Here is a 12,081-nt window from a genome sequence, read left to right as displayed (position 1 = left end):
AAAAGCACAGAAGAAACAGACTTTTAGTTCTATATAGATTCAACAAGTCTATAAAAAACAATCTCAAACGATATAAAAGAAATCAGTTAGTCAATTTCTACTTGTGGATTTAAAGTGAAATATTTCATTACAACCTTTTTTCATATTTTATCATCTGATACAATTTTAAGCAATATTTAAAATTTTAAATTCCAGAAAAATATATTCCAGAACCCAGTGCATATAATGTAAAACCAGGTCATCTTACCAATTTGATTGTTAAAAAGTTCACAATTAAATCCACAGAATCTGTTAGAAAATGTCTGGCAACACATGAACAGTGAGCAGGGCTGATAAGTTTCCTTGCTATGTTTAAAGTTTTCCTGCCCTCAGCCAGAAAGGCTGCATACTGCCATATACAGCTCAGGGAAAAGACTGGTACACAAGATTAATGATACACTGGTTAATCCATACAAGAAAAATATATGAAGTCCTATTATAGTACCAAATCCTCATTTAAATCACCTCTCACTTCACCATTCTTTTTGAAATGAAATGAATTTACTGAAAACAATGGTGCGATGGATGTTAAGTACCATTTTAAAAGATGAGAGGTATCATTGGATAAGAAACCTCTATTTAGAGCAATAGATACAACTTCAGAGAATATATATATATGTATATTTTCCTTTGTTTTAAAAAACCAAATACATTTTGCAATCTATAAAACCCAACTAAAAAAAGAATTACAGTTGGGCAATCTAGTATTATTGTAAGCACTCATTAATTTATCAATAATCAAGACTTTTTCTATTACCTTATCTGTCAATCTTTTATTCTGGTTCAATAAAAAATTGAACCAATTTTATATAATTATAAAGTGTATGATTTGAGAGCTGAGTAAAAATAAACTTGATAAATTTCAAACATTACTTTCTATACTTTTTCACTGATATATCAAAATACCTTTACAATAAAAATTACATTCAAATTTCCCATTACTTTCAACTGAATTTAAAAGAAGTCTTAAGTCACATGTTTTTAAATGTAGGGAAAAGATTGTAGTAACATGCTACAAACAGAAAAGAGACTTGAGTGCTAGAGTCCTTTTTCAGGTTACACAAAATCAAATATTTTTCCCTTTCAGCAAATTTTTAAAAATAATTGTTTAAAGTAGAGACTCAAATGTAATTTTCTATCCATAGCTTGGTATGTAACCTTTTTATGAGCAGTCAACAAAAGAGCCTCAAATTTGTTTCCATAGCTGAAGATAAGCTCCTAGAAAGGAAATGGCACTAACAGATGTGCCAATGTGAAATTTTAAGAAGAATTATATCAAGAAATGCATATTGAAATATTTTAAGGTTAAAAGTATATGTTTTAAAACCTCCTAAAACAAACCCTCAAATCACACTCTTTTTGATATGGACTTTGCCAGCACTGTTCATGTTGGCCAGATAATACACTACTTTTCTTTAATGAAGTAAAATGAAATGCATACCAGCAGCAACTACAGCTGGAGGAGGCGAGCCTGCCTCACCACCACTTGTCTGACTCATTGATGCTACAGATGTTTCTCTAGATGGAGGTAACTGTAACTCCTTTGGGAGAAGATCATAGACAGATTCTGTAGGGGGAAGGAGAAAAAAATTTAAAAGAGTATAAGTCAATAACGTAACAAATGAGCATGAAATTAATTAATAAGGAGAACACACACAAATCCATATAATTACTGTCATAAAGATTAGCAAATATTTTTCTTTTATTATGTAATTTTACTGAACTGAAGCATGAATTTTCCATTAGTTCGGTCCCCTGTTTTCTTCTTGGCTTTATCCCTTATGTTTAAGATGGTCTCCACACTTATTAAATTTTAGAATTGGACAAAATTAGACAAAATATAAGAAATATCAAATAACCCAAAATGGTCCATTATCTTCCTTTGTAATAAGACTGTAACTTAGCATACTCATAATTAGCTTTAAATTGGCTTCACCAGTGAGACCATTAGTCTACTCTTGTTCTTCTTAGCACCTTTTAGCAAATATTTTAATTCACTCTCAAAATGCATTTTTGTCTCCCAAAACAAGCTAAACAAGGAATGTCAGAGCTCAAGGAAATAATGTCATTTCTATTCTGTATTTATACTCCAGAAAGGCACAAGAATAGGATACTCTTAAATCAGAAACCGTAAATGCCTAAATTAGACTATGATTAGTTTTATATCCCAGACTAAAGAATCCATATCTTTTTGATGTATTTTATAATCATTGTCTATAAAATTACATTTATATCTACTATTAAAAAAATTCTTTTATAGTTTCATGAGTTTGAGCCCCACATTGGGCTCTGCCCTGACAGCATGGAGCCTGCTTGGGATTCTCCCTCTCTCTCTCTCTCTCTGCCCGTCCCCTGCTCACACTCTCTGTGTCTCTCTCAAAATAAATAAATAAAAACTTAAAAAATATATATTCTTTTATAGTTACTATTGTATGGTTTTGGGCACAAATAAGTCTCAAAATATCCTGTAAAGGTAATAGAATCAATGTTGGAAGGAATTTCAAAAGACCAATTGGAATCATATGCCCATTTTCAAAAGAACTGAGAAACAGGACTTAAGAGACTTGCCTAGTATTCCAAGAAACCCAACATTCTGACAAATAAAAAAGATTATTAATTTATTTTCATGAGTGATTAAAAAACAAAGGTAGCGCCATGGACATTTTATCCTTGATAACAAACAATACTTTCAGTTAAGTGATCACTGAATGCATGAATACTTTGATCCTTCCAATTAATTAATCTTTGAAGTATGTGCCCTAATTTTGACGTGGATAGGGATCAGGAAGAATGTTGTGAAGGAAAGCTAAAATTAGAAGATTTACTATTAAATGTTATCTTTGTTCATAGTAAAGAGTCAACTTGAAAATTTTCTTTTGAAAAACTCTATTACCTAACTCTTGAAACTTTCATCTTTAAAACATCTGGCAAATTCAGTATTTGCCTGAACATAATATGCCTTGACTCAAATTTTTCTGTTTGTTACAATGCTGCTAAAAGCCTTAAGTAAATAATTCATATCTTTCAAATAACATAGGGAGGAGAGCAGGGAGAACCTAAGTAAAACAAAAATGGCACTATCATCAGATATAGATTTTAAAACAATTATTTCTAAATCCATGTTGAAAACGACAGTTCCTTATACTTAAAAGAGAAGCATACTCAAGTCCTTTTTTGTTTTTTTGTTCAAACTAAAAGCAATATGAAAATAAAAAGAATTTAGATGAAAAGAGAAAGATCTACCAAAATATATTTACATCAAGAAAAAAAAAACTGTCCTACTAATAGCCCCATCACCAGTACTTCACTAGTTGGAACTATTTCTCCACTTCTCTAATTATTAAAATAAATCAATCAAAACAAAACAAACTCGTGTGGAATGAGACACACTACCCTTCCCAAAGAAGTGTATAAAGTTGAATCTATATTAGAGGTATAAAAGCAATGTTAATAAAAACACACAGGAAAGTAACTAATTATAGAACTTACTATATCTTAGCCCTCCCCACAACCTAGCCCCCAAAACAAACAAAGTAACATGCAAGGACAAATGGAAGGTGTGGGAAGTATGGACTCATCCCTTCAACAAAGGTATTTTCTGATTAACTGACACAAGTGTTTGGCAATTAAAGAAGTCAGAAGTTTTATCATGTCTACCTAAGGGAAGAAGCAGTTAATACGGTCATTACCATCACAGGCTATGATTTCAGACATAACTGGGTTGGCTCTGCTACTCCAAACAACCTAAGACTTAAATCCTCATTTAAACTTTTCCTTTACCCCATTATCTTGAAGAAATTCCCTCCAAGCTATGAATGTACAACCCAACCACATACAATGGCCTTACTTTTAAATCTGCTTCCCATAAGACATAAAAATATTAAAAGATTTATAATATTAAAATATTATGAATCATGCTGTTAATGCTATTGTCATTTGCTCCTAAATTCAATCCAAATTACAGTTTTACAGTATCCATTGCCCAATGAAAGAATTCTTGACAATCCATGAAAAATAGCCCTAAGTTGGTGCTAACTACCTCATGTTAAGAGGTCGCATCTATTTTTCTTGTGTTATCTTTTAAATTAGATAAGAAAGGAATGAAATTCTAGGTTTACAAACACAGAATATGAAGAAAGAGAATAGGAAATCCATGATGGAAAGGCAGTTTCCTGAGGAAAGACTTCCTTAGAAAACAAAATAAAATTACTTCTAGATATTTTTTTTTTAAGAGAAAGAGAGAATGGTCACAAGTTTTCTTTTTAGGATGGTAAAAATGTTCTAAATTTGGATTATGGTGGGGCACCTGGGTGGCTCAGTCAGTTAAGCATCTGACTCTTGGTTTCAGCTCAGGTAGCGATCTCACAGTTTGTGAGTTCGAGCCCCACAGTGGGCTCTGCACTGACAGCATGGAGTCTGCTTGGGATTCTCTCTCTCCTTCTCTGTCTGCCCCTCCCCTATGCATGGTTCTCTCTCTCTCTCTCTCTTTCTCTCCCTCAAAAGAAATAAATACTTTTTTTAAAAAATTAAAAAAAAAAACAACTAACCACTATTGAATCTTGTACACTCTAAATGGGTGAATTTCATGATATGTAAATTATTCATCAGTAAAGCTATTTTCAAAAAAAAAGAGAAAGAAGAATAGAACAAGTACAAGTGAAAACTGTATAAGAGCAAGCTATGTCTCTCACTGTTCCTAATAAACCTTATGGATAAAAATATCTCTTCACACAGCTTCTATTTGTAAAAAGTGAAATCATGAAGGCCAAGCTGAATGCTAATCTAATTTGCTTTTTAAGGGTCTTCTTTTGGAGGATCAGGAAAATGCTACAGGTATAGTTATCCTAAATTCAGTAAAATATCTTAAGGAAATATTATCAAGTTCTCATGACCGAGATGAAGAAATGGAGACTTAATAAACAGATGACTCTAAGCAAAAGTACCCAAAAATGTACAGGTTCACCTGGAGGGAGGTGGCTACTACATCAACAGCCTAAGCAAAGATAACAAATTTATGAATGACACAGGCTTAAGAGGGATATTTTGTGTGTCATAATGCATCACAGATCATGCAAGGCAGGAAAACCTGCCCAAAGGAATAAAGTGAAATTTAGTTAGGATTAATGTAACAGTTGGTAAAAACTGCTCTTTTTACTTAAAGGCACTTTCTCTTTTTTTTTAATTGAGAAATAATTTTACTTTTTTTCTTGAATGTTTTACTTCTTTACTTTGAGAAACAGAGCATGAGCAGGGGAGGGGGAGAGAGAGAGAGAGAGAGAGAAGAGAGAGAGAGAATCCCAGTCAGGCACTGTGCTGCCAGGACAGAGCCTGATGCAGGGCTCAAACTCAGCAACCGTGAGATCATGACCAGCGCAGAAATCAAGAGTTGGATGCCTACCCACCTGAGCCACCCAGGCACCCCTCTTTTTTTTACTGTTATTTTTTATTTTATTTTAAGTAAGCTCTACACCCAACGTGGGGCTTGAACTCATGATGCTGATATCAAGAGTAGTATGTTCTATCAACTAAGCCAGCCAGGTACCCCTGTTGTCTAAGGAACTCTTTCCCTGGCCAGCCAGGCTTGAGGTGACTGTTGTCTTACCTATTTTTCCTATGAATGCTGCTAATTATGCAGTAATGTTTAACCAACTCACTTAATGGTACATTATGAATTTTAGTTGACCAAAATCCCCGGTAAGTGCATTGCTTAAATATCCATGTAGTAGAATTAGGACAGATGTGATACAATAAATAACTCTGTTAATAGAAATTATTAACATGAGTGTATGAAAAAAGGAAATTAGGCAGAAATTGGAAAAAAAGCTCAGAAGATCAAGAATTTGTCTTGAGTTGGTGCAATATTGCAGATCATAGGGCCATCAGGGGGAAGGAAGAAATGGAGGACTGAAATTATTTTCAGATATTGAAAACAAACCAAGGCTTCCCAATGTTGGGTGGGAAGGTGAACAGTGTAAAAATGGGCTGGGTGGGGGGTTTGTTTGCTTGATCATTCAGTAAACTCTAACTGATCCATTTATGTCACTGATTATTTTCTAGGTCAATTCGGTCTTTTATTCTTCAACACTGGCTATGAGGAGTTTCACTATACTGCATCAAACTCAAAGTAGACAGAAATCCTATCCCAAGGGCACAAAGCAGTGTGAAAGAGAAGGGAAAAATGGGAAACTTAATAGTGCAGTTTATTTATTTATTTTTCTCAGTTGGGAACTCAGTTCCCTAACCGGGGATAGTCCAAATCCCATTCTCTACTGCTTCATTCTGTAAATTGCTCAGTCCCATCAAAAGGTGAAAAGACTTCAAACCCTCATACTTTCTCACTTTTTCCTGGAAGGGTTCAGGAAGATAAAACATAGGAAAGAGCTGAGAAAAGGCATGCTTTTCTTGTTCTCTCTCCACAAAAGAACATTAATAACACAAGTGCCATTTGGGGATGGGTCAGGCACTGTGCAAAGCTTATTATATACATTTCTTAACTTAATTTCAAAACAATCCTGAGGTAGGTTGTACCAATAAAGAATATGAAGATTGTGCAACAGTAAAAAATAAAAAGCATATGTGATAGAACAAAAGAAAGGAATGATGAACGATGGTTTCCTTTGATGGGGAGAAAGGACAGGGCAAAGGATGAACAGAAATAAGTAGGGCTGGATGGTGGGCTCATAGATGTTCTTTTGCTAAAATATATAATAAATCAATAAATACAATAAAAATTAAGATTATGCATGGACAGTATGTAGCCTCAGAGAGTTGCTCTAAGATGATCTGCTCAAAAGAACTCTGTAAGTTATCATTCCTTTTCTGGAATTTGTATCCTCAACCTCACCCTTCTTGACCTGATGGCTACCATGTAATGTTCAGTTGCTTTTGGGTCAGAAAGTAAAGGCCGAATTTGTCAGAGAGCCCAGTTACTTTATGACTTTTCTGAAAACTACCCTATTTACTTTAAGGTAAGGAACAAAATAAATAAAAGTTGTACACAACTAATACTACAGACCTTAACTCCATGCACAGATGAATGATAAAAGGTGGGGGGAAGGGGGACTCTGGAAATAAGATGCTTCTGTTCAACTGTCAAACAAGCAGCCATGAATGGAAATATTTGTGGCAAAAAGGAGGATACTTTCTGCTGGGAATGCTTTAAAATTTAACAAAAAGTAAACTAATGATATAACACACATAATATATATAATATATTATATATATATATAATATATTATATATATTACATAATAATACATTATATATATATAATAATGAATGCTCCTTGATATCAGATGCAAACACTATTATACTGAAAAATGTAATTATAAACATCTGTACATTGTTTAAAAAATCGTTTTACTTATTTTTTTACACTCTAAATATGAAGCTACTATAGCACCTGAAAGAGTTAAAAAACTTTCAAAAAGTCCTTGCAAATGGTTTGAGAATTGCCTCACTCTTCCATCTCTCTATTAACTATCTCAATAAGCTGATAAATCCCAAGGCTATGGTTTCATGTCAGATATTCTAAAACAAAATGCCTGGCACCTCCAATGTGCCAACATAGTTCTGCATTGAAGAGACACAGCATTCATTCTGTTAAAAACACTTCAGGCTTGACAGTCATCATACTTGGCATGTCCACTGGAAAAATGTACTGGCTGCAGGTCTACTGGATATTTGGTTTCTAAAAGATTATGAAGTCCAAGAATAACTAGTAGGTGATGCTCTTTTTTAACAAATTTTTCTCCTCTCAGTTTAAGTCAATTAATAGTTTGCTATCACATATTTACTTAATCACATCACTTCTTCCTGATTATATTTTATTATTGTTTTTTGGGTTTTTAAAATTTTTCAGTTTATTTATTTGTTTTGAGAGAGAGAGAGAGAGAGAATGAGAATGAGTGGGGGAGGGGCAGAGAGAGGGGGAGAGAGAGAATATCCCAAGCAGGCTCTGCACTGTCAGCGCAGAGCCCAATGTGGGCTTAAACCCACAAAACAGTGAGATCATGACCTGAGCCAAAACCAAGAGCTGGATGCTTAACGAACTGAGCCACCCAGGTGCCCCTAAGGAAACTAATTTGAATTCCACAATCATTTTTTTTTTTTTCAATGTTTATTTATTTTTGGGACAGAGAGAGACAGAGCATGAACGGGGGAGGGACACAATCATTTTAATACATCATATTTTTTTCTTTTAAGTACTATTTTTCATCTAAAAACTTCACATTTTCAAAATAACTTAAGACTTATGAAATATAGAATGGAGTATACTATTCAACTAACCATTTTAGTTATCTACATTCTAAATTCACTTATATTATTTTCAAAAGATATTACTTAAGTCTGTCCTAGAAAAAATAAGACATTCAATGTCATATCTATGACATAAATTATTGAGTAAAACATTTACGGTTTATTTACAATTTTCAAATATCTTATAAGAATACTTTTTCAATAGAGCTTTAAGAACTGTGGAGTTCAGACAGAGTCAAAGATGTGAGTATGAGAAGGACCCAGGGGGTGGGTGTCAGAAGCCTAGCTGGGTGAGGAGGGTCATCTATGGGGATGAGGGGAAGGGGGGGTCTCTAGCATGGGGTTTCAGAGCCCAAACAGGGTGAGGAAAGCATTAATGGGAGGGGAAGGGAGAGAAGAGATATCCAGGTGCACAGTTCAAGCAAGGTAAAGAAATTATCTGCAGCCTAGTATGTGCTATCAGAGCCATACATTGTAATGTATACACACTTAAAATTTAGCTGATGTTTATGAAAACAGTAATGAATACAGATCTCTTCCACTGCTTAAGTGTTAACTATATCATATAACCATATATTTTATAGTCACTTTTTTTGTAACTAAAGTAACCGTGTCCTTGGGGGCACCCGGGTGGCTCAGTGGGTTAAGCGTCCAACTCTTGATTTCAGTTCAGGTCAGGATCTCACAGTTCTTGGGATCGGGCCCTGCTGTCAGCACAGAGCCTGCTTGGGATTTTCTCTCTCCCTCTCTGTCTGCCCCTCCCTTGCTCTCTCTCTCTCAAATAAACATTAAAAAAAAAAAAAAAAAAAAAAAAGAGGGATAAAATAACCATGCACTTATCAATGTATGTAATAATCTATCATTGAAAAGAAATAAGTGGAATTAACATGTTATTTTATCCATAGTTGTTGTTGATGTTGTTGTGTGCTGTCAGCACAGAGCCCGACTCAGGGCTCAACCCACAAACTGTAAGATCATGACCTGAGCCAAAATCAAGACTTAGATGCTTAACTGACTAAGCCACCTAGGCACCGCCCCCTATCCATATTGTTTTGAAACTTGAAGACATTTAATAAATGATTATTTGCTCATTCATTTATATATTTATTTTTTAAATTTTTTATTGTTTATTTATTTTCGAGAGAGAAAGGGAGAGAGCCAGAACATGAGTGGGGGAGAGGCAGAGAGAGGGAGACACAGAATCCAAAGCAGGCTCCAAGTTCTGAGCTGTGAGCACAGAGCCCAACATGGGGCTCAAACTCAACAGACCATGAGATCATGACCTGAGCTGAAGTCGGAAGCCCAAACAACTGAGCCACTCAGGTGTCCCAATTCATTCATATATTTATTAAACACAGAACTGAAGTGTCAATTCTGTGCCAGGCACAATAATCTAGTAAATAAAATAGATGGAATTCCTAACATCAGTGTTATTTCTAACTGCACAGACCCTGCATTACAACTAGGTAGTTCAGAAGTTTATTCTCTAGGGGTACCTAGAGATTTTCCTCTCTCCCTCTCTCTCTGCCCCTCCTGCTCACTCTCTCTCAAAAATATATAGTAAACATTTTTTTAAAGCTAATTTTCTTTAAAAAATTTTTTTAATGTTTATTTATTTTTGAGAGAGAGAAAGACAGAGCATGAGTGGGTGATGAGCAGAGAGAGAGAGGGAGACACAGAATCTGCAGCATGTCCAGGCTCTGATCTGTCAGCACAGAGCCCGACACAGGGCTCAAACCCTCGAACCATGAGCTGAAATCATGACCTGAGCTGAAATTGGACACTTAACTGACTTAGCCACCTAGGTGCCCCTAAAGTTTATTTTCTAAAAGAAGAAAAACTTAATTTTGTCACTAGTAATCCATTTTGTATGCATAGGTGCAGACACTAAAGTGACCTGTGTCTCTGTTTTCAAACAGCTTACAGTCCAGTGAGGTAGACAGCAAGTACATAAATAACCAATGGAATCAGTACCAAGACATAGATGTTATGTACAAAAAAAAAAAAGAGAGAATAAATATAAAGAGGGCTAGGCAAGAATGGTATGAATGGAATGAATGTGTTTTTATGAGATTAACCTAAAATTCACATAAAAAGCATAGAATTTTAGAAACTGGTGAAAGTATTCAGCATAACCCTCAGTTTTTACAGAGAAGAAATTATATTCCAATTAGGTTATGACTTGATTACAATAGCCAAGACTAGATGGAGCTGGTTTCTGAACAGGAGAATAGCTGCTGAAAGATAAATCTTTTCTCCAACATTCCTGTCTATGCAATTAGAATGAATGAATGAATATTATGAATGAATGAGCAAATCATCTACCATGACTGATTCTACCCAAACAATGTAAAACATTAATTCTTGTTTCTATTCCCCAGAGTCTCAGTGAGGGAAAACCAAACAAACAAAAATCTTATTTTCCTTGTTATCACTACCAGTATGTTCCACTACTTTAATTAAAAATGTCATTTTTCTATAGTATTTTCTACTCCAAATACCCTATTTCCCCATATTCCATCTTCCACTCTGTTACCACTTAAACTACCATTTTTTTTTAAGTTTATTTATTTATTTTGAAAGAGAGAGAGAATAAGTAGAGGAGGGGTAGAGACAGAGAGAGAATATCCCAAGCAGGCTCTGCACTGTCAGTGCAGAGCCCATGTGGGGCTCCACTTCATGAACCATGAGATCACAACCTGAGCCAACATCAGATGCTTATTAACCAAATGAGTCACCCAGGCACCCCTAAACTACTGTTTTTTCTTTTTTTAAATTGAAAAGAAAGTTTATTTTTGAGAGAGAGAAACAGAGAGACAGAATCCCAAGCAGGCTCCACACTGTCAGTGTAGAACCCGATACTGGACTTGAATTCAAGAACCGTCAGATCACGACCTGAGCCAAAATCAAGAGTCAGCCGCCCAACAGAATGAGCCACCCAAGCGTACCTAAACTACCATTTTCTTAATGAACAAACATAAATTTTCATATTTTAGGATCTTCATTTTCACTTTAAAAAGTGATTTCCTGTAAAATTTCTTTTCTATTCATATAACATGATTTTTTTTTCCTCCCTCAAGCCAATACTGAATAAATCAACAATGCTCACTTTTTCCTCTCTACACAAGCATTATCAACAAACAGAATACGCAAACCTTATAATTTTTTTAAAGTTTATTTATTTGGGGGGGGGCAGGGAGAGGGAGGCGGGGAGAGAGAGAGAGAGAGAGGGAGGGAGGGAGGGAGGGAGGGAGAGAGGGAGGGAGGGAGAATTCCAAGCGGGTTCCATGCTGTCAGCACAGAACCCGACACAGGACTTGATTCCACGAACTGTGAGATCATGACCTGAGCCGAAATCAAGAGTCAGACACTTAACCAACTGAGCTACCCAGTTGCCCCTAAACCTCCTACTTCTAGACATAAGCTGATTGTTTAGAGAGCAAAATATTTGTCTACCATGAGCAGCAATAAACAAACAAGTTCATTACTTCTGCCTTTTAATTTAGGACAGTAGTAATCAATGAGGAATATCAGAATTGCTTATGGAAATATGTGGTGTGTTTTTTTTTTTTTTTTCCCTTGAATGAAGATGCCCTGGGATTCCATCACAGACCTATTGAATAAGGGTTTACAGTAGGCAGGATCATAGAATGCATATTATAAAGCTCCACAGTTGATTCTGGCAAAGAGCCATTACTTTAAAGCATGAAATTTAGTCTCAAATGTTAAGGCATAAGTTTATTACCTCCTTAAGTATGGCTATTTTTCCCCCTAAAAGGTAAA

The 12,081-nt window shown here is 35.1% G+C and overlaps 1 protein-coding gene across 8 annotated transcripts in view; it reads right to left on the bottom strand.

Annotated features, from left to right (window-relative positions):
* Positions 1–12,081, bottom strand: part of NFAT5 (nuclear factor of activated T cells 5) — a 117,571-nt gene that overhangs the window by 70,815 nt on the left and 34,675 nt on the right. For 4 of the 8 annotated variants that reach the window (XM_019455410.2, XM_019455411.2, XM_019455412.2 and 1 more), the window contains one exon: positions 1,481–1,606. In XM_019455410.2, coding sequence (XP_019310955.1) covers positions 1,481–1,606 — 126 coding nt within the window. Of the gene's footprint in view, positions 1–1,480; positions 1,607–12,081 lie in introns of those variants that run through there. The other 4 variants (XM_019455415.2, XM_019455417.2, XM_053906605.1 and 1 more) reach the window with 2 other exon arrangements.

Source organism: Panthera pardus, unplaced genomic scaffold, assembly GCF_024362965.1.
Source record: "Panthera pardus isolate Hobbes unplaced genomic scaffold, ASM2436296v1 HiC_scaffold_19, whole genome shotgun sequence".
NCBI lineage: Eukaryota > Metazoa > Chordata > Mammalia > Carnivora > Felidae > Panthera > Panthera pardus.
The sequence above is the reverse complement of the archived record's forward strand: the minus strand, read 5'-3'. Positions and strand labels throughout refer to the sequence as shown.